We start from the raw sequence: 22272 nt of genomic DNA on the forward strand, positions 1-22272 counted from the left end.
CTATTCCGTGCGTTCTTTTACTCGGCAAATAAAGTTTACTGCCCTTGCACAGTTATTGGACGTCCTCCTCTTCCCCCATTCGGATAATCGGAATGAAACGAGCTGCGGAAGCTGCGCCTTGTTGATCCTGTGCCCTCGGTCTCCGCTGGCACACGCCCGAATTCGAGGCACACTTGGTTAGCGAAGTCCCGCCGTCGGTGTGGGATTGCAGCTGGAGCCGCGGCGTTGATTTCCCGGCCGTTTTCGCCGTCTCGGCTTTTGGTTCAAATGCAAAGCAATAGGAGCTCCCTAAGCTGACGGCAGTGGGCCTGGGACTGCAGATCTCGGACCGCCCTCGGGGCTGGGCGGGGCATCATGGGCGGGCTGCTGGGCCACCTGGGTAGCCTTCTGGGGCGAGGAGGCGAGAGGTTGGAGCGCGACTCCTCCCGGACGGCGGGGTCACGGGCCTCGCTCCTCCCCGGACAGGGCGGGACGGGGAAGTCCCGCCCCGCAGGCTTGGGGCCTGGACGGCCGCTAGGGCTTGCCCGCCTCCTTTCTGCCGCTGGCTGAGACCCCAGGCCGGGAGGGCGGGTCCGAACCCCAGAGGGAAGGACCGGGAGAGGCTGGCGGGTCATGCCCTGGTCACTTCACGCCGCGCTCCTTTGGGACCTGGTCCTGGGCGTACTGGGTACCTTTGCCTTCTTGATCGACCTGGGCGCCGACTTGTGGGCCGCGAGCCAGTATGTGCTCAACGGCCGCTACCTGTGGGCCTCGCTGGTGCTAGCGCTGCTGGGTCTCGCTTCGGTCGCGCTACAGCTCTTTAGCTGGGTCTGGCTACGCGCAGACCCCGCCGGCCTGCATGCGCCGCAGCCCTCACGCCGCAGCCTGGCGCTGCTGCATCTCCTGCAGCTGGGCTATCTGTACAGGTGAGCGCCCTGCCCTCGGGGAAGGGAGGGGGAACAGAGCGCCGCGGCGCTAACTGCAGCTGGGCTACTTGCACAGGTGGGAGCCTTGGCTCGGGGAAGGGGGTGGGGAGGGGAGGCCTGGGACCAGGAGAGGGAACAGACCCTGTGGGCCCCTCTACCTGGAGGTGAGCTCCCCGCCCCTTAAAGAAAGAGAACTCTCGCTAACAGCCCTCAAAGCTCATCTAGCCCCACCCATCCTGGCCCAGGTGAAGAAACTGAGGCCCAGAGAAGAAAAGAAGGTGCATGATTTGGAGTCAGGCTGCTGAGACCTATCCTGGCTTTACCACCTGTGGCCTCATTCCTACCTTTCGCGAGCCTCAGTTTCCTCCTCTGTTAAAAGGCGGTAGTAACTTAAGAGGTTTGACAAGCCTGCCTGCTGGGTGGTGTGAAGGCCAGTGTGAAAGTGCCTGGGGAGCAGTGCCTGCTGGGTGGTGGGCGTATTTGTAACAGCAAAGATGGCAGACTCAGGTGTGCCTTTGAGCTGTAGGTAGGGCTTTGGGTAAGTCACTTGACCCGTGCGGGTCTCAAGTTTACTCATTTTTCTAGTGGGCATGGTCCCAGTGCCTGCCTCTGGTAAGGATTGAATGAAATGAGATCTGCTACTTTGCCCTGGCACAGAGTAAACATTCAACAAATGTCAGCTAGCTTCATGGTTACCTGGTCACCCTGGGAGTCTCAGATGCTCTGGCCCCCAGACCAGAGCTCCTTCCCTCACCGGGAGTGCTTCTCACCCTCTTTCCACTTTGTATTTTCCCTGAACATGTGCTCCCCATCCCCAGACCAAGCAGTTGGGCAGAGATGGGGTCTGACTCATCCACCCAGCTAGGGCCAGGCACAGGCTGGGTCCCGGAAAACTTGTGTGGGTTGTGCTCCTTTCCAGCCCAGGCAGGGCCTTCTAGAGATGGAAACTAAAACCAAGCGGTCAGTCCTGTGACAAATCAGGACACCACATGAACTATCACCTCAGGCAATTTTTTAGGCCTTTCAAATTTGAACAGATTGGAATCCAAATTCTGTTTCCACCACTTGTTTGCCCTTTGGTCTTGTTTTTCTATCTGTAATAGGGCGCAGTTGTAAGGAGTAAATGGGGCAAGGTTTGTGATGGGCTTGGGACAGTGGCTGGCCAGCTGGGGCAGCAGTCATTGTATTTGCCCCCATTTTTACAGATGAAGAAACAAGTTGAGTGAGGTTAAGTCACTTGCCAAAGGCCCCATAGCCTGTGAGCCACAGGATTGCAGCCTGTCTGCACCCCCTGCTGGGTGGGTGAAGGGACATGCCCCTGGACACTAACCTGGCCCCTGGGGCCTCATATGTGCTGCCAGGTGCGTGCAGGGGCTGAAGCAGGGCCTGTCGGTGTGGCAGCAGGAGGCGCCCTCTGAGTTTGACCTGGCCTACGCGGACTTCCTCTCCCTGGACATCAGCATGCTGCGGCTCTTTGAGACCTTCCTGGAGACGACACCACAGCTCACACTGGTGCTGGCCATCGTGCTGCAGAGTGGCCAGGCTGAGTACTACCAGTGTGAGTGACGGGCCACGGGCCAGCCCAGGGTTGATGGCTTGGGAAACTTTCTCATGAATGTCAGGAATGTTTTTACTCTTTTCTAAAGCTGCTCAAAAACGGGAGAACATCCTTTAGTCAGGCAGGTTTGGGTTCTAGTCCAGTGTTACTCTCTAGTCGTATGAGTTTGGACAAATGACTCAACCTCTCTTAGTATCAGTTTGTTCTCATCTGTAAAATGGACATAATAATAAATGATCCTGCCTCATAGGGCTGATGAAAGGATCAAGTGAGATGCTGCATGTAAAGCCTAGTGCTTGGTGCATTCTAAATCTTATTTGTGATTTTTACAGTTTTGAAGATAGCTATTAGATAAAGTTATAGGGTGCCTGAAACAATAGGCAACTTGCTAGTCAAGAAACGATTGAGCACCTTTATACACACAAGTTTTATTGAGTATCTTCATGGCTGTCCCAGTGCTAAGGACACCACAGTGAACGAGAGGGCACAGACTCTGCCCTGCTAGGGTGATAGACTGGAAAGCAGGTAGTTACAGTAAAGTGTGTTGAGTGCTCTGAGAAGGGGCAGGCAGGTGGCCTCATAAACCATGGGAGAAGTTTGCACAGTGAGCAGCTTTGGGTTTTCTCTTGTAAAAGGGAAGTGACTTGCCCAAGATCACTGACCCAGTTGTGGCCAAGTTAGGACTCCAGCTCAGAGCTTCCCCCTCCTCCTTCACCACCTTGCACACCTTGAGGCTCCCTAGCTGTAAATGCCACTCCCAAGGAACTAGTCCCCACTCTTCCATCACTTGCCGTGTGACCCGAGAGTCTTCCCCTTCTGGCCTCTGTTTTCATGGGGGTTGGATTTGGTCTCCAAGAGCCCTTTCAGATTGCAGATCCAAGTTTGTAATATTAATTGAATACAAAAACCCTAGTAAGTAGCAGCCTCATGATAGAGTGCTTGCTATTAGCCAGGGGTGTATGAAGTGCCTTACTGTCATCATTGCTTACATTCACAGCAGCCCTAAGGGTTTTTCTCCATTTTACATGAAAGCAAAGAGGTGCAGAAAGGTGAAGTGATTTGCCCTGGGACACAGCACCCACCAGGCACATGTCTGTCTTTGTTTGAGGGCAGTGGGTGCCTAGGTCCAGGGCTACATGGAGACAGTCTACACTGTACACATACAGGGCAGGATCATTTATTATTACATCCCTTTTACAGGGACATGAGGAGGGGAGGAAGCATTCTGGAGACATGCCAGGGCTGCATCCATCCCTTCCTGGAAGTCCTGGTGCTTCTAGTCAAGGGTGAGCGATCGGGAGGGGGAGAGGATGCCTGCTGTGAACTTGGGTCTTGGAAAATCAAGATCAAGTCCAAGGCTGAGTGTGTAGGCGGGGCGAATGGGGAACATTGCATTTGGACAGCAGGGACATCCCTCCTGGCCCCCGAGGGATGTTGGCCCACCATGGGATTTCCTGCTTTCCTTTCTGAGACTGAAAAGGGAACTGGGACTCTTGAGTTTCAGACCAAAGAACAGCTCGGGCTCTTCCAGGAAAGGAAGGGTTACAGGGCCCAACAGATGCTCAGGCTGCGGCTAAGGCCCAGGGGTGCAGATGAGGGTGTAAAGTCACACACTGTCATCCTTGAAGAATATCACCAGAATATCACCTGAGATGTAAAACTTAGTGGTGAGGGACAGACCTTGTTATTGAATCCCACTTTGTTTTTGGTTGTGTGAACTTATTTAATGTTCCCCAGCTATAGATTTTGCTCTCAACAAACTGAGGATCCTAATACCCACCTCAGGGTGGTTTTAAGGGTCCCCACAGTACCCATGACCTCGAGGGAGCACCAAGCAGGCTGCCTGCACAGCTTACCTGTCCCTTCCTCTTGGCAGGGGTTGGCATCTGCACGTCCTTCGTGGGCATCTCCTGGGCGCTGCTGGACTACCACCGGGCCTTGCGTGCATGCTGTTTCCCCTCCAAACCCCTCCTGGGCCTGGGCTCCTCTGTGATCTACTTCCTGTGGAATCTGCTGCTGCTGTGGCCCCGCATCCTGGTCGTGGCCCTGTTCTCAGCCCTCCTTCCCCGCTATGTGGCCCTGCACTTCTTGGGTCTGTGGCTGGTGCTGCTGTTCTGGGTCTGGCTTCAGGGCACAGACTTCATGCCAGATTCCTGTTCTGAGTGGCTGTACCGAGCGACAGTGGCCACCATTCTTTATTTCTCCTGGTTCAATGTGGCTGAGGGCCACACCCGGGGCCGTGCCGCCATCCACCTGGTATTCCTCCTGAGTGACAGTGTTCTCATGGCGGCCACCTGGGCGACTCACAGTGACTGGCTGCCTGGTGGGATCCTGCTGCAGATGTTGATGCCTGTGGCCGGCGTCTGCTTCCTTTTGGGTCTGGCTCTGCGGCTTGCCTACTACCGCTGGCTGCACCCTAGCCGCTGCCGGGAGCCTGACCAGGTGGACAGAACATGGGGCCTCCACTCCCTTGAGTGGCATCAGCTGCCTCAGAACCGACGCATGGCCCAGTTGGCTCAGAACTTTTTTCCCAAGGCTAGGGATGGGGCTGCTATGCCATGGAAGGGAGAGGGGAATGGGGTCCTTTGAGGCAGGGACAGGGGACAGAAGGACGGATGGAATCAATTGGTAGGATGCAGAAGAAAACAAGCTACTTACACTGCTATGGGCCTTGATTCACTCAGCAAGCACTTGATGCCTGATCTATGCCAGGCACTGAAGACCGGAGTTGAGTAAGACAGGCCTGCCTTCAAGGATGAGAACAAGATGAGAAGGGCTGGACCCTGGAAGATCAAGGGCCCCAGTTACATTTAAGACACTGGGAAGAAAGAAGAGACCCATTGCCCCACCCCAGCCAGTATAGCTGGTGCCCCAAAGCATCCCAGCGCTGGTGTTTTCTCCTTCCTGGCCACCTCAGAAAGAATTGGTGAGGAGCTTTCCCACTCTTTGGTTCCCCTACCCTGAGCTGGAAGGTTGCAGGACCTCTAGGATGTGTTCCCTGGAATTCTTCCTCCCCTGCCCGACCCCAGTCATTCAATATGCCCACCATACTTACTGAAAATATTTTATGTGCCAGGAACATCATTCTATCCTTGGAACCTGGAACAAGAGCAGTCAGCACCCTTATTTCATGAACCCTTCCCCTCTCCAGCTACTCCTGAGTAGGCAATCAGGCAAGAAGCCACGGGGGCCCAACTGGCTGGCCCGTCAGCCCCACTAAAGCCATAGTACAGATGGCCCAGTCTCTGCCCCTGCTCTCAAGGGGCTGCCCTTCAACCAAGAGCCATGTGAACCTGTGGTCTGGGCCATGGCTCAACCTGTTGAGGATTTTTTTATACTTTAGGCAGCGTACTTTCTACCTCAAGAGTCTATGTGAGAGGAAGAGGTGTGTGCATATGTCTCTGCAAGTGGGAGACATGTATGCACTGTTTTGTTGAACAGTATTACTAAGTTATTATTAAAACCTTATGAGACCCGCCAACCTAGTTGTGTTTATTAAACTGAATCTACAGAGTTCAAAGCCACCTGGAAAGAAGGGGTCAGGGACACGAAGTCCACCCCTCAAAATCAGTTAATGGGCTGGCGCAAGCAGGACTTCCCAACCATGGTTTCCAAGTTTCAGGAGCTGGTGAACCAAGCCAGATCTGGCCTCTCCCTACGGTGTGTTAACCAGCTCTGCAGCTGGGCCTGGAGCAGCAGGCAGACACCTGTAGTAGCAGGAAGTGAACAGAGCTCAGGTGGAAGGTCTTTTTGCTGGTTATTCAGGGAGGGTGTGAGGCAGCTTAGGGGGTGTGGATGTGGGCAATGGGGCTGGGGAGGTAGAACCTTTTGCTGCTTCGGGTCTGTGGTTTGGAGGAACACGGAACAGGAAAAGGACTGGAGACAGAAGAAAAGGTTGCAGTCACTGATGCAATGGGCTCCAGCATAGTGTCAGTTCTGTTACTCATTTTAGTGGAGACACAATAAACAGGATAAGTAAAAGTCTATCAGATGGTGTTAAGTGCTAAAAGCAGAAGTAGGGAAAGGCACAGGGAGTGTTGGTGTGGGTGGGAATTATGACTTTATATAGAATGGCCACTGAAGGCCTCCCAGAGAAGCAGCTAAGCCCTAAGGGAGGCGAGGGAGAGAACCATGCAGATGCACTTTCAGAGACCGAGTCAGCAGTGACTGGACGAAGAGTTCCTAGCAGCTGGCCCAGAACCAAGGTTGGCCCAGAGGGTGGGGGGGAGCAGGGGAGATGATGCCAGCGCTTTTTCACATACACAGAATGGCAGAGACAGAAAGGATCTTCAGGATCATTCAGCCCAACGATTTGAATCTCAAGGACCAGTAAAATGGCCAACACGGTTGCCAAATTTAACAAAAAGGACAGTGAAAACTGCCATCTATTTTATCATCTCATAAAGGATACAACAGCCTCAGAATGCTTATTTTAATTGAGTGTATTTAAGCACACATGTAAAAGTGAAATCAGTATTTTTCTCAACTCAGGGAGACAAGGGTTGAGGTCCCAGAGGGTAAGTTTAGTGCCCAACCTCGCCTTAAGAGTTCCTAAGGGTTTCAGCAAAACATGTATTTGCTACATTTATTTTTCCACACCTCCTCCTCTCTCTCGTATGTGGAGACCAGCTCCGGTGAGGTGCCATATATGCCCAAACGAGACATGGTGTTTTAGGCAACTCCCCACTTTCTCCTGAGAAAAATCCAAAAAGATGTATTTTTATTTTTTGGCTAAGCTTTCAACTGTACTGTCTAGATGAAACTGTCCGATGGTAGTAATTAAACCCAAACTATGTAACGTACTACCTAAGAATCTGTGGAACTTAGCAGTCACTTCATTTGTATATAAAACTTAGAGAACCACGAATTTTAAAAAGATGACAGTGACATTATTTGCAATTATAAATTTCCTTTGAAGATTCCCATTAAGAATTTGTGTCAAGAAACTTGTTTTTGAATAAAAAAACTTAATTACTCATGTTTACCTGCCAGCAAAATGTTTTTGAGAAATGTGCTGACATTATCTTTATTGTAGGGGGAGATGGGGATGTTTACTCTTGGGGCTTGAAAAGCAAGCAATACTCTCATATCAGTATTTAGGACCAAGTAAGGATAGAGCAACTAATAAGCTTGCTTCAGCCATAGTGTAGTTCCAAATGCACACCTTCTGGTGAGAAGACTTAATGGCTAGAATACAAGGCAGCTCCCTCTTTTCTGGGGGAATTCATTTGAGGAAAAATATATAATCTGACATGTATAACAGTTGTGAGAACCGAATTCTTGTCTCCTTCATTGGAATAAAAGGCAAAAGGATTTTTGACTATTTTCTAGACCAGGGAGACAGTCAAATTCCAACCTGAAGAAATGAAATGAGAAAAAGCAGATGTGACATGAAATCAGGCCAAATCAAACAAGGTTTGATAGCAGTTTGTTGGTTTTATTGCTTTTGCATCTTAATCTCAGCACAGCAAGGCATTGATTTCTCTCTTTAATAAATTTCAGCACATTTGACAGCAAATGAAACCTATCATTCCAGTCCTAAACTTTAAAAAGCGATATATTTTAGAAACAATTAAGAAACTTTCCTTTGCAAATTATTCTAAAATTATTTATTTCCCAACATACATGTATTTATACCAAATGGTTAGTTTTTTGTTTTACTTTTTGGTGAAATTAATGACTCAGTTATTGAACTACTGTCATCTTTCTAATGAGCTCTGTGTATTTCTTACGAAGCCCTACTTAGTAGGAGCCTACTCAGCTGGGCAACTGGGCTGATCCTATTCAGAAAAGACACAGGAGCAAACTGTATAGAAAATAAAAACTTTATTTTTTCAAGTTTATAAGATAGTTCCCATTACATATAACATTATGGTCAAGGACTCCACAGCCATGAATGCCCGCAGTCACATAAATATATCCAATCCAATCAGTGCCTTTCTCCTGCTAAATGAGGCATCTGAAGTCCAGAGAGTCACAAGTTTTGAGTAGAAGTTGTCCTTAATGAGATGGCTCCCATCAGTGCATTAGGAACTAGCCAAGGAGCCTTGCTTGTAGAGCTGTCTGACTCGGAGGAGAGGAAGGGATAGAGGGACTGCTGATGGGGGGAGGGACAGAACTAGATTTTCTCTCATGTTTTAAGGTATTTTAGAATCTCAGAATTCAGATTTGGCTTCTATAGTGAAAATACCTGGGGAGTTCCAACCTCTGGATTTGAAAAAGGAAACCACTTTAGTGGTAAGAAATAGAGGTCTGCTTAAGAGGGGCCCTAGCTGCTCCCACTTACCAGAGTGAGGGGAGGAAGGCCCCAAGCTCACTGTCCCTTGGCTTAGACCACTGCTCTCCCAGGAAGAGGGAGAATGTGGCTCTGCCCCGATACTCCCCTTCCCTGGGGTTCAGTAGCACTGACAACCACTCAAGGTAGGGAACAGCTAGAAGCTCTATATGCTGCAGATGGAGTATGACAGATTCTTGTTGGAGCTTTAACGCTGAGTTTGTATGAACTGCGAACAAGCTGTGGCACAAGTCTCTTGGGACACTAGCTTTGCCCCCTGAACTTGGAAAGCAGAAGACAGGAATACCCCAGGCAAATAAAAGCCCAAATAGGCATCTAAATCTGGAGCAGGCATCCATCTCCTGGACACCACCAGCTGCCCCAGGGGCACTTGGCAGGGTGATGCTAAGGCACAGTCAGTTTTACATTCGCAAGTCAAGCCTCCTCTTAAACCCAGGATACCCCCAACAACTCCAGACCCCCTGCTAGCGATCAGCCCTCACCATGAAATGTGCAGACCCACAGTGCCCAGCTGGGGGAAGGACTCAGCATGTGGCTAATTTCTTAGGGACTCTTTCTAATAAAGAGGTCATCTACCTTGAAAAAAGGACCCACAGTATCCTTTGGCCCTTGGCTTCCAGCTACCCACTTATGTTCCTTGCCAGAGCTTTGTACTGGGATGAGAAGAACACCAGGTAAAGGGAGAGCACTGTGCTCCCTGGACGATTCATTTTGGCCAGGAGAGCCAAGAAGCTCCCATTTTATGTCTGCCCTCTAATTGAGGGCAGCATCAACTGGAAAAGAGCAGCGGCTGCTCTGCCCACAGGGCTTCCTCACCTCTCTTAGCCAATTTCAAGCCCTTTTGCAAAGACCTAAGCAAGGCAGTCAGGAGAGAAAAGGCCATTGAAAAAGAAGTCCAAGTCATATTCTAGGAATAAAGAGCTTCTCCCAAAGGGCAAAGAGCAGAAGTACTTGTGTGTGGACCTGTGTGCATGATGAGGGGGACCCGCCCACAGCCTCCCAAGCCTGAAGCACAGCACTAACAGGGTGGCCTAGCTCAGAGCAGGAAGCCAAGAGCTACACTGCCAGGAGTGGAAAGAGAAGGCCATTCCTAGAACTTTCTAAGATCAATTATCAAGCAAGGCAGAGCAGCAGATAGGCCACAATGCTGAACACAGACCAGGGAATGCTGGCTTCAGGCCATACACCCTTGTCCCCTCCCCTCCCCCACCAATGGAAATAAGGCCAAAGAGGCAGCTAATAAGGAGCACTGACTTCAGCTCCTCTCCAAAAGCCTCTTGCCTAAAATTGTGAGTCATGAAGGACTTTCTCAATCAGTTCCGAAGGAATGTGTATATGAGCCTTTCTCTGCTGCCACATGGGTGGCCTGGCACCAGGAGGAGTCTGGCCTCCTTGTGCTGCAACATATCTAGAAATGGATATGCAGAATCTCGGGGAATAAGCAATAGAGCTGGGGTTGGTCAGGGGATGCCTCCTTCTGAGGACCCAGACTGCATCTGGGGGCTCCTACAGAATCCCCTCTCTGCGTGCAGCCTGGGAGAGGCTGAACTTACTCAGCTGCAGGGAACTGTATCCTGCCTGAGCAGAGCCCAGGTCGATTTTGGAGGGACAGAGCACCCACATACACAGCTGGGCTACAAGGCTCAGACTAGAGCCTGGCACCCACCAATCCTCCCAGAGGTCGGGTGAAGAGATGTTCCTGCGTTTGGCCCAGGACTAAGTTTTCAGACATGGAGTGGGTGGCCCAACACCCTCATTTAAATCAGGAAAGTCTTTCTGGCTTTCTTGTTTCCCATTTCAGAATGGGATTTGAGATGTGGGGAGGGTGTTCCATAGGAAAATTGGGTTTTGATCACAGCAACCCGCTCTTCAGTTTCAGGCAGACATCTGGGTAAAGATATGCCCAGAATACCCCTCACAGGGCTTAAGGGCTTCAAAGGAAGTCAAATACATTGTAGTTCATAAAATAGAGTTATGAGCCTATTCTTAGACTTAGTTTCTTGTGTCCGAAGCCCAGGGATTAGCCAGAGCAGCACGGAAGTACAGAGGGCAAGAGCCTGCCTAGCATGATAACTAAGGAGAAAGAGAAGGCTGTGGGGCTGAGCATCTGCTGGGGAAGGGTGCTTCTCTGCAGGAGGAAAAGGAAGAATCTTATTGTTTCAAGAGCCAAAGTGGAAATTCATGAGAAGCCTTAGTCCCTCCTCTCCAGTTTGGTGGTGAGCACCCTGGAACATAGTCTTGAATGAAAGAGTCAAGCTGAAGGCTTAGAATTTACTAAGAGGAGGAGTTTCTAGGGTTGTGCCATTTGGTTCAAGGGCAGGAGGGATTGGAAAGGGGACTACGGCCTCTAGGATGGGAAATGCCAAAGTCTAAATTTAATCAGTGTCAAGTGCCCCTCAGTTCAGCAAACTAGGAGATGGAAGAATGGGAAGGAAACCATCCTAGAGAGCAGATCGTTGGGGGAGCTGAAGAGGTGCTCCTGTCACAGAGAGGTATTTTAGATATTTCAATTACTATTTTTCAAGGAAACTTTACACACCCCTTTCTTGCTAGAAAAAGAAAGGAGGGAAAAGCTGCTTCGGAGACCAGACTGTTAAATATAAAAATGCTATACATTCACTGGGAATATGTTCTACAGCTAAGGAGATTATCAAGACCGTAAGAGATGTTAGCACACACGTCTGCCGTGTTTACCCTCTCACCACAAGTTGACAGCAGGTCTCCATCTGGTCACAATCTAAGAGTGCAACTCTGCCCCAAGAATTTCCTTTTCTTTTTCTTCATTTTTCAGACAAAATAAAACAAAAACAAAAAACCAGAATTAAAAGCACTGTAGCTGCGGTGAGTCTACCGGTCTCTCAATCCAGCTGCCTCCTGCTCCGTATGAGGATGAACACGGGCTGCAGCTCCCTCAGCGCTGCGCGGCTTCGTCCCTTGCAGCGGTGGGTTCTGATTGTGTTCTCGCCAGCATTCAATGCAGAGAGACAGAGTTCCCGATGGTTCCGGGCCCCAGCTCCCTTCGGGAGTGCAAAGGAGCTCATGGGGAAGGCTCTTCATTCCAGTTCTTAGAGAAAATCAAGCTCCAAAGCCTGGTGGAGGGACACTAGGTCTCCATGGTTTGTGATTCTCCAGAAAGGCATGTTGTGCTAGAAGGGAGGGGGGAGAGCTGATTATCCCACCTTTCGGTGGAGCTCATATTTACCTGTACCCTTTCCTCCAAAGACCTCTTCCCAAAGTACCTGCTGACCCTTTCTACTCCCACCCACTTCAGAGGGCTGTCCTAGGGATCAAATAAGTTGCATATATAAGGGCTCTGTACACTATAGGACACTTTACAAATGTGAGACTTTTATTAGGTTTCAGTGGTAACTCTGTGCTTTTATGAGATATATACTTGCTTTAGCTACTATAGAAGGTCTTCAGGATCAAATAAAATGACCTACATAAGAAATTGGTATTAATATAATATTACACTTTATTACAGATGGTCAGCTGCCTGCAAATTTCAGAGTTACAAGGCCCAAATCTTGTCCATGACCAAGATGTGGAATGCACAGATTTGGGAAATAATAATCCTATTTACTATGTCAAAATCATGTCCAGAATACTGTGTGCCATTCTGGAAGTCACATTTTAAGTAAGGGCTCTGAAATCAAATGCAAGTGTAGACTGATGGTTACCATCGGGAGGGGTCTGGATGGATGGGTGGGTGGAGCGGGGGAGAGGGAGGTGGATAAAGGGGCACAAAAATTCCCAATCACAAGCCGGTCATGGGGATGGTCGTACAGCATGGAGAATACGGCCAGTGGTTCTGTAACAACTTCCTGTGTTGACAGATAGTACCTGAACAGGTCTTTTGGTGTGTGGCTCAGTGTTTTTTCATGCCTATAGCTCACACATAATATTTAAAAGGCTTTTAGTAAAGAGAAGAGGAAATAGACTTGTTATGTTGTGTTCAGAAATGCCAGACTAGGATGAAGATGTGAAAGCAGAGATACAAAGTTCAGTTCAACGGAAGGAGGAACATCCTAATGCCTTGGATGACCCCACAGAAGAACCCGGGAAGCAGTCTCCTTATCTTGGGTACATTCAAGCAAGAACTAGAAAGTCTTCTGTCAAAGAGGCTGTAGAAAAGACTCCTCACGGGGTGGAGGTTAAACTGGATAGAGCTCTAAGGCATTTTCCAACAGGCATATTTTATGGTAGATGATTACTAGCATCAGTTAAGAGACACCAACTCTGCTAATGACTCGAGTTCTTTCTCTCTCCCACCCCAGCTTCTTCTTCCACCGCGAAGCACTGAGCCTACATCCACTACTAGTGTCCTCCCCAGAGGGCAACACTAGAATCAAAGCATCAGAGATAATGTGAAAAAAGTAAAGTCCTTGAATGGCTAAACAAAGTAGCAAATTAAAACACAATGAGGTAATAATGCCAAGTGATTACCAATCTCATAGTTCATTAACAGTTGCTGAAAGTATGTTAACAGGAGGAAGAAAATCACAACAGCTGGCCTAGTTGGCAACCCACTGCTTCCAAGTCTAAGAAACTGTTAGAAAACTAGGGTACAGAAAAAAAGAATTTCTGCAGATCCATTTAGCGACAAGGAAACTCAAAGAGGGTAAGTAAATTGTCCAAAGTCACACAGCTAATAAATGGATAAGCTCTGAACCAATCTGACTTTAGATTCCAGAGCCAAGACTCTTCTATCTACTGTTTCCTGAATTAGGAAGGATGACCTGAAGTTGGGGCCTGCATACTGAAGAACTTGACATCAGAACAACATTTCCAAGGCTCAGAAGCAGGAACGACCTTCTCTAAATGAATCCCAATTGACTGTTCTAGTTTTCGGAGAATCTGAAGCCTGGAAAAGTTGGAATGATTTGCCTTTCTGAAGTCAAGTCCATGCTCTTGAGAAGGCACTGCCTTCTGAGATGGAAGATGGGGCCCGAATCAGGCTTAATGATGGGGGTCCCTGAAGCAGGGCTAGAAGATTTTAAGATTTCTGAGTGGCAGGAAAGAGAGGGAAATGGTGGATCTAATAACTTAACAGGAAAACTCCATTCGGGGGAAAAATGACCCTCTTTTTCTTTGAAGAAAAATGGGAGAGGAAGAGAAGGAAAACACTATAAATGCACAACAGACTGCTAAGATTTCTGAGTTTTACCATTTTTATAACTGCTCAGTGCATTCCCACATAGACCATTTTCTTTACCATGATTACCTGTTTGGCTGCAATTTCTTCATCTCGTCCATCTCCAATCACTACATATGTGACTTTCTTTCCAAACCTTGACACAATTCTCTCAAAACAGCTCTCCTTACCTGATGAGAAAAAGAAATTTCCTATTAGAATATTCCTATCTTTTCTCCACACCAAAGAAAAGGGCTACTGCTAGGTTCACCCGCCTGTGCTTAGACAAAATAAGTGACAGCCCATGTCGTTTGCTCGATGGAGTGGCAGCTAGAGATCCAGCAGGCCCTCTGCCCAAACAATGAAATTGTGCCATTAAAACAACGACAGACTTTCTAGGCATGGTGCTTTCTAGGTTATCTTAATAACCTTCACACTGAGGGTGAAGTCCCTGAGATCTTAGTGTGGGGGAATTTCTATAAAAGGGAGGCTAAGAGGCCTCGCAGTGTGAAAGTCATGCACACCACCTCCCTCTTCCACATCTCCTGTACTTTACAGTTGGCAAAGTAGTTTTCAAGTTTATCCCTTCATTTAATTCTCAAAACAATCCAGTGATATGGATACCATTCTCTATTTTACAAATGAAAACGGGACCCGAAGGATTAGCAACTTGTCCCATATCACAAACAAGTTTGTAGCTAGACTTCGGGCTTCTTGCTCCAAGTCTAGGCTCTGGCTATTGTGCCATGACGCAGGGATGATTTCTGAGGTGAGACTGTTTTAGTGTAGGAAAAGAGATGTGGAAGACTAAGGAAGGCCCTTCTTTCTTGTTGATAATGAGTAACAGGCAAACAGCCATTTCCTCTCCAGTTACAGAAACAGTCCTAGGTATGGACCTTCATCTGACAGCAGGGGAGGAGCCCAAGAGAACCATCAAGCACGGCAGCAACATTCATCACGCCCAGAGCCTCCTCACTGTCACACATAACTGCAACTGAGGTAGTGTATCACTGAAACTGACTTTTGGGAAATGAATGATTTAAATACACCGAGACAGTTGAGAGTATCAAAATTCAAATCCCATCTGGAACTAGTACCAGAAACATGCACAGATGATAAGGTTGTGGGAAAGACACTTTATTTGCATAAATAAACATCAAAGAACTTATTTCCCTTGCTTTCTTCACTATCTCTTATACTTTATTTCCCTGCTTCTGCCACTTTCTTCAGCTAAGCAAGGTTCTAACTCTGCTTCCTCCATCATCCTGCTCCATTAACCAAATATTTCCTTCTTGCCAGAACCAGTGACTTCGCACCAGGGTTCCTGTGTGAATAAGCAAAAGGTGCCTCTTCCTCAAGGCATTTGACTGCCACCTGCTGGAATATTGTTGGAATAACCTCGCTTTATTGTGCTTCACTTAACTGCATTCACAGACACTGCATTTTTTGCAAATTGAAGGTTCATGGCAACCTGGTGTACAGCAAATCTATTGATGCCATTTTTCCAACTACATTTGCTCATTTTGTCTCTGTGTCACATTCTGGTAATTCTTGACATATTTCAAACTTTTTCATTATTATACTTGTTATGGCAATCTGTGATCAGTGATTATGACTCACTGAAGCACAGATGATGGTTAGCATTTTTTTAGCAATAAAGTATATTTTAACTGAGGTATGTACAATTTTTTTAAGATAATTCTGTTGTACTTACCAGACTATAGTACATATAAACTAACTTCTACATGAACTGGGAAACCAAAAAAGCTAATTTGACTCCTTTTATTGTGATATTTGCTTTATTGAACTTGCAATATCTTTGAGGTATGCCTGTTTAGATATACACAAATCTAAGATGACTACATCGTAATCGACAAGAACCTCTATCTCCTACTGAGAAATCCTGTTTGGTACATCTGAGCAACTCCAAGTCTTTGACATCACTCACTCAAGTAGTGCCTCAAACCAGGTGAACTAGACAGACACCAGTCCACTTTGGGCTTCAGTCTCTTAAAAATTCAAGGCTTAGCTTAGGTGCACTTAGGTCCCTTTCAGTGTTAACATTTACAACAGCATTGCCACGCCTTACATTCATAACAGGCATTCAATCAATGTTTGTGAAGTAAATGCATATTAAGCTCACCAATGATTCAGTGGTTGACTGTAGTCCATTATCTTAAGCCCTAATTAAAATATTATGTAATTCAACTAATAATGAATTCTTACCACGTTCAAAGTACTGACAGGTTCTTTGTCTAATTCTATTCCAAACATTATATCCTTACAACTTAAGCCAACTGCAGTCAGACCTATAGTCTAATTTATGAACTATATATATTTTTAAAAAAATTAAGTCAGATTTTAGATTTTCCCCCTAAGATCTAACAAAGAAAATGTCTCATATTTAGAGGACAAGGACAAAAAGATGTTTTCATTGTCCTAGCATATAATGATCAAGGATGAAATGCATTTATGAATGTATCCTCTAAAACGATTAAGGACTGAGATAGTTTTCAACAGCTCAAAGTGAATGAAGTCCATGAAAAATGACTCCAATACAGTTGGTGTATATACTTCATGTTACACTCTCAAAACAATCCTGGAGATGAGTTTTTTCCGTTCAGGATGAAAAGACCAGTGACCAGTCAGCTTACCAAATGTCAAGCAATTGAATGTGTACTGTGTAAGTCTAACCATGCCTCTGGAGAACCTTGGGTTCTGGGTTTCCCCTACCAAAATCACTTCTGACATTTTCAGAAGTGAATTTGAGAATTCTTTTCAACGTCCAAGATCACAAAGTAGCCATTAAGAGAACCAGAATTCCAAAATCATTTCAGAGGAACTGAACAAGTATTTCCTCTCTTTGCTCCCACTTCACAGTTTTCTGTAGGAAAACCTCAGCCTCTGACTGGGTTACTATGGTACCAGGTACCACTGTAGATTTGCAATTTAGCTCTGGATGAAATGACACTGAGGAAAACTACCAAGTAAGCACAGAAGGAGTAAAATCATCTCCATTAGCTTGATGAGCCTTTGGGTGCCAGGTCTCAGGGTAACAAGCACTAAAGAAAATCTACCCTTCTGGTGTAGGAGGCTTAGTGAATGCTCTGAGTTCTTAGAACATGCATAGTAGAGCAGAGGCAGCAAACTCTGAAGAGGGGCTGAGATGTATTTCCCGCTTGTAAATGAAATAATTCAACACACCAAAGGAGAACAGAAATAAACACCTGTGTATCTACCACCAACCTAGCTTTGTCAAACCTTAACACTTTATAGTTGTTTTAGATATTAAAAAAACCCACCAATACAGCTTTGTCAAATCCTAACACTTCATAGTTGTTTTAAATAAAAAAATATACATATAACAATAATGAGACATTACAGACTTATTTGAAGTTTCCTATGTACCCTTAACATGATGCCATTCTTTTCCTCTCCTTTCTCTGTGAGTACACATCCATAGCAGTACATGGTATTGCTGTGAACATTCTGTAAATATCTATCTGCAACGTGTTTTTTTTTGTGTGTAACACAGTTTTTCATATTATAGATACAGTTTTAGTTTGTTCATTTTTAACTGTTATATTTCATTGTTTGGAATTTTCTTCTAAAAATTAAAGTTTGTTTTTCATGTGAAGTTTTTTTAATCCACTTGGGATTTATTTTTGCAAAGAATGTAAAGAAAGAAAACTATTCTGCTTTTCCCCCCATATGGATAACCCAATTATCCTAGCACCTGTGATTGAAAAGAAAGCTCCCTGAGGACAGAGGTCTTTGTCACCGCTATCTATATTCCTAGTATCTGGCAATACCTGACACACATCAGGCACCATTATCCTCTTTCCTCATGTACTGGACTATTTTCATCTGCATATAACTTGCTATGATTTATCTTATGTTCACAAATCCTCTTAAGCCCATATATACCTCCAGTTACTGCCTCATTTCTTTGCTTTCTTTACAACGGATCTGTTTGAGAGAAGTGTTGTTCATTACTAATAACTTCCCTGTAGCTAAAAAGAACCTTCAATTTTCAGGTCTTCTTTGACCCATCAGCAACATCTGACTGAGTTGCTCAGACTCCCTTCCTTTGTCTTCCAAGACACCATTCTCATTTTCTTCCTACCCCACACGCCGCTCCCTCCAATACTTGTACTGGTTCTACCTTAAGATCCAAACATTTAAATATTTCAGGGCCCCAGGGCATAGTTCATAGACCTCTATTTTCTGTATATGTACTCATTCCTTTGTTCTTATCAGTCTTAAATAAGCAAATGTACATGAACTCCCAATTATTTATCTCTAGCTAGTGCTTCTCCCTTGACTTCCAGAATCAGGTATCCAACTACCTACTTGACAACTCCACTTGGTTGTCTAATAATTATTTCAAACTTTTTCTCTAAAACTAAACTCCTAGTCTTTCTATCATAGCCTTCTCCATCTCAGTAAATGACATCCTCATCCTTTCAGCTGCAGAGGCCAAAACCTTGGAGTCATCCTTAACTTCTTTTTCTTTTCACACCCCACATCTAAACCATCAGCAGATCCTGACAGCTTTGCCTTCATACTATACCCAGCAACTGACTACTGCTCCAATTCCATTGCTACTGCCTTGGTTCAGTCAAGCCACCCAGGACCTCATGATGGATTAACTACAATATCCTCTTCACCTGACTCCCACCTATTTTCCTCAAGACTCTACATAGCAGCCAGGCTGATGATCCATTTAATGTATAAATTAGTCATGCTTCTGCTTAAAACCTTGAAATATCATCAGAACAAAAGCAAACTCTTTAAAATAATCTGTAAGGCACTACAGGATCTTCCCACCAGCCTTTGATCTTTGTGACTTTATTTCCCAATATTCTTCCTCCCTTGCTCTTCCTTAAACATGCCTCCAACCTTTTGCACTTGCTGTTCCCTTTCCCTGGAATGCTCTTCCCTAGGTAAATGCTAATGGTTAACTCTCTCACCTCCTCCTTTAGGTCTTTCTTGAAAGAAAACTTTTCACTGAGGCCTCCCCTAACTATACTACATGACCTTCTCTCCACAACTGATTTATAGCCACAGCCCTTATCACCATTTGACATAGTTGTTTTACTTGCTTGCTTACTGTTTCCTCTCACTAGGGACAAGGAGTTTTTGTTTTTTGTTTTTGATCACTGCTGTAACCCCAGTACCTAGAAAAACATCTTGCATATAAAAGGTGACCAGTAATTAGAGGAGGAGCCAAGATGGCAGCATGAGTAGGGCAGCGGAAATCTCCTCCCAAAACCATATATATTTTTGAAAATAAAACCTTAAAGAGAGACCAGAGGACACAATACAACAACAGTCAGGCTTACATTTACATCTGCGAGAACTCAGCACCTCACAAAGGGGGTAAGATACAAGCTGCAACCTGGCGGAACCTGAGTGCTCCCCCCACCCAGCTCACGGGCAGGAGGAAAGGAGTTGGAGCAGGGAGAGAGTGGAAGCACAGGACTGCTAAATACCCAGCCCTAGTCATCCACACTGGGAGCACAGACACACAGTGCATGGTGTGCTGGATATTAGGGAAACAGAACAGTAAAACCTGCGAGCGGGTCCCTGCAGCCCGCGCCCCTGGGTCAAAAGAAAAGGGAGAGCTTTCTGAAAGTCTTAAAGGGACGGGTTTCACAGCTGGATGGAACCGTCCGGGCACACTCGGCCCAGGAGGCAGGGAATCCCAGGGAACTTGGGGCACCCTAACCCCCTGGGCGGCAGCGCAGCTCTGAAGCACCTCATGGCGATAAACAGCTTCCTGTCCATTCCCCCTCCGGCGTGGCCCCGCCACAGAGGGAGAGCAGCTTGAGAGTGGCTGCACCCAAAGCAGCCACCCAGAACCTCCTCTGCAGCCTCCAGGGCCAGACTCAGAGGCCCTGCCAGCTTGCGGCAGCCCAGCACAGATGGAGGAAGCCGGGACAGGGTGCGATGGGTCGCTGTTCTCGCAGGAGAGCACACCCGCCGCACCTGCCACTCCCTGCAGGGCTCTGGGCTGCCCCAATGGCTGCCCTGCCTGCGGCAGCTCAGGAAATAAAACCAGAACCTGCTCCCTGTGTGCAGGTAACTGGCACAGGCAGCGGAGAAGGGCAAGGTGCAGGAAAGGAAGTTGTTCTCTCAGCTGACACGTGCCAACTGCCTATGACTACCTCTATCGCCATGAAAAGGCAGAAGAATTTGATCCAGTCCAGAATTACCCAGACAACCCCCAAGAGGGAGCCTGGAGAGAGAGATTTAACCAATCTTCCCAAAAAAGAACTCAAAATAAAGGTCATAACCATGCTGATGGACCTGCAGAGAAAACTGCAAGAGTTAAAGGATCAAGTTAGGAGGGAGAATACAGAAATAAAACAATCTCTGGAAGGACTAAAGAGCAGACTGGATGAGGTGCAAGAGGCCGTTAATGGAATAGAAATCAGAGAACAGGAACACAGAGAAGCTGAGGCAGAGAGACATGAAAGGATCTCCAGGAATGAAAGAATATTAAGAGAACTGTGTGACCAAGCCAAACGGAACAATATTTGCATTATAGGGATACTAGAAGAAGGAGAGAGAGAAAAAGGGATAGAAAGTGTTTTTGAAGAAATAATTGCTGAAGACTTCCCCAAACTGGGGAAGGAAATAGTTCTCAGACCATGGAAGCCCATAGATCTCCCAAAACAAGGGACCCAAGGAGGACAACAGCAAGACATATAATAATTAAAATGGCAAAGATCAGAGACAAAGACAGAGTATTAAAGGCAGCCAGAGAGGAAAAAGGTCACCTACAAAGGAAAATCCATCAGGCTATCATCAGACTTCTCAACAGAAAACTTACAGGCCAGAAGACAATGGCATGATATATTTAATGCAATGAAACAGAAGGGCCTTGAACCAAGAATACTGTATCCAGCACGATTATCATTTAAATATGAAGGAGGGATTAAACAATTTCCAGACAAGCAAAAGTTGAGGGAATTTGCCTCCCACAAACCACCTCTACAGCGTATTTTAGAGGGACTGCTCTAGATGGAAGTACTCCAAGGCTAAATAGATGTCACCAGAGAAAATAAAATCACAGCAAAGAAAGCAGACCAACCAAATACTAACTAAAGGCAAAAAATAAAATCAACTACACAAGGAAACACAAAAGAGTACAGAATAAAACACCTAACATATAAATAATGGAGAAAAAGGAATAAGAAGGGCAAGAAATAATCATTAGACTGTGTTTACAAAAGCTTAATAATAAGCAAGTTAACTTAGACAGTTAGATAGTAAAGAATCTACCCTTGAACCTTTGGTAACCACAAATCTAAAGCCTGCAATGGCAATAAGTACATACCTATCGATAATCACCCAAATGTAAATGGAATGAATGCAACAATCAAAAGACACAGAATAAAATAATGGATTAAAAAAACAAGACCTATCTATATGCTGCTCACAAGAGACTCACTTCAAACCCAAAGACATGCACAGACTAAAAGTCAAGGGATGGAAAAACATATTTCATGCAAACAACAGGGAGAAAAAAGTAGGTGTTGCAGTACTACTATCAGACAAAATAGACTTCAAAACAAAGAAAGTAACAAGAGATAAAGAAGGACATTACATAATGATAAACGGGGGCAGTCCAACAAGAGGATATAACCATTGTAAATATATATGCACCCAATAGAGGAGCACCAACATATGTGAAACAAATACTAACAGAATTAAAGGAGGAAATAGAATGGAATGCATTTATTTTGGGAGACTTCAACACACCACTCACTCCAAAGGACAGATCCACCAGACAGAAAATAAGTAAGGACACAGAGGCACTGAACAACACACTAGAACAGATGGACCTAATAGACATCTACAGAACTCTACACCCAAAAGCAGCAGGATACACATTCTTCGCAAGTGCACATGAAACATTCTCCAGAATAGACCACATACTAGGCCACAAAAAGAGCTTCAGTAAACTCAAAAAGACTGAAATTCTACCAACCAACTCCTCAGACCACAAAGGAATAAAACTAGAAATAAATTGTACAAAGAAAACAAAAAGGCTCACAAACACATGGAGGCTTAACAACATGCTCCTAAATAATCAATGGATCAATGACCAAATTAAAACAGAGATCAAGCAATATATGGAGACAAATGACAACAACAGCACAATGCCCCAACTTCTGTGGGATGCAGTGAAGGCAGTTCTAAGAGGGAAGTGTATAGCAATCCAGGCCTATTTAAAGAAGGAAGAACAATCCCAAATGACTAGTCTAAATTCACAATTATTGAAACTGGAAAAAGAAGAACAAATGAGGCCCAAAGTCAGCAGAAGGAGGTACACAATGAAGATCAGAGAAGAAATAAATAAAATTGAGAA

At 45.9% G+C, this 22272-nt stretch overlaps 2 protein-coding genes across 4 annotated transcripts in view; one reads left to right on the forward strand and one right to left on the reverse strand.

Moving 5' to 3' along the window:
* The first annotated feature begins 495 nt into the window (after positions 1–495).
* On the forward strand, positions 496–5941 carry XKR8 (XK related 8). The gene is made up of 3 exons (XM_036914964.2): positions 496–905; positions 2267–2463; positions 4340–5941. The coding sequence occupies exons 1-3, from the start codon at positions 613–615 to the stop codon at positions 5050–5052; spliced, it is 1203 nt and encodes a 400-aa protein (XP_036770859.2). The 5' UTR covers positions 496–612; the 3' UTR covers positions 5053–5941.
* A 2331-nt stretch (positions 5942–8272) lies between these two features.
* EYA3 (EYA transcriptional coactivator and phosphatase 3) overlaps positions 8273–22272 on the reverse strand; it is a 99738-nt gene continuing 85738 nt past the window's right edge. For all 3 annotated transcript variants that reach the window (XM_036914961.2, XM_036914962.2, XM_036914959.2), the window contains 2 exons: positions 13983–14083; positions 8273–11904 (listed from right to left, as the gene is read on the reverse strand). In XM_036914961.2, coding sequence (XP_036770856.1) covers positions 11824–11904; positions 13983–14083 — 182 coding nt within the window. In that variant the 3' untranslated portion in view covers positions 8273–11823. The remainder of the gene's footprint in view (positions 11905–13982; positions 14084–22272) is intronic.

This window comes from Manis pentadactyla, chromosome 4 (assembly GCF_030020395.1).
Source record: "Manis pentadactyla isolate mManPen7 chromosome 4, mManPen7.hap1, whole genome shotgun sequence".
Taxonomy (NCBI): domain Eukaryota; kingdom Metazoa; phylum Chordata; class Mammalia; order Pholidota; family Manidae; genus Manis; species Manis pentadactyla.

What these genes read in the sequence shown, in the direction of transcription:
- XKR8 (XM_036914964.2), top strand. Translation starts at nt 613, where the DNA reads ATGCCCTGGTCACTTCACGCCGCGCTCCTTTGGGACCTGGTCCTGGGC. An exon ending in CAGCTGGGCTATCTGTACAG is followed by an intron (nt 906 to 2,266) that starts GTGAGCGCCCTG and finishes ATGTGCTGCCAG; the next exon opens with GTGCGTGCAGGGGCTGAAGC. An exon ending in CCAGGCTGAGTACTACCAGT is followed by an intron (nt 2,464 to 4,339) that starts GTGAGTGACGGG and finishes TCCTCTTGGCAG; the next exon opens with GGGTTGGCATCTGCACGTCC.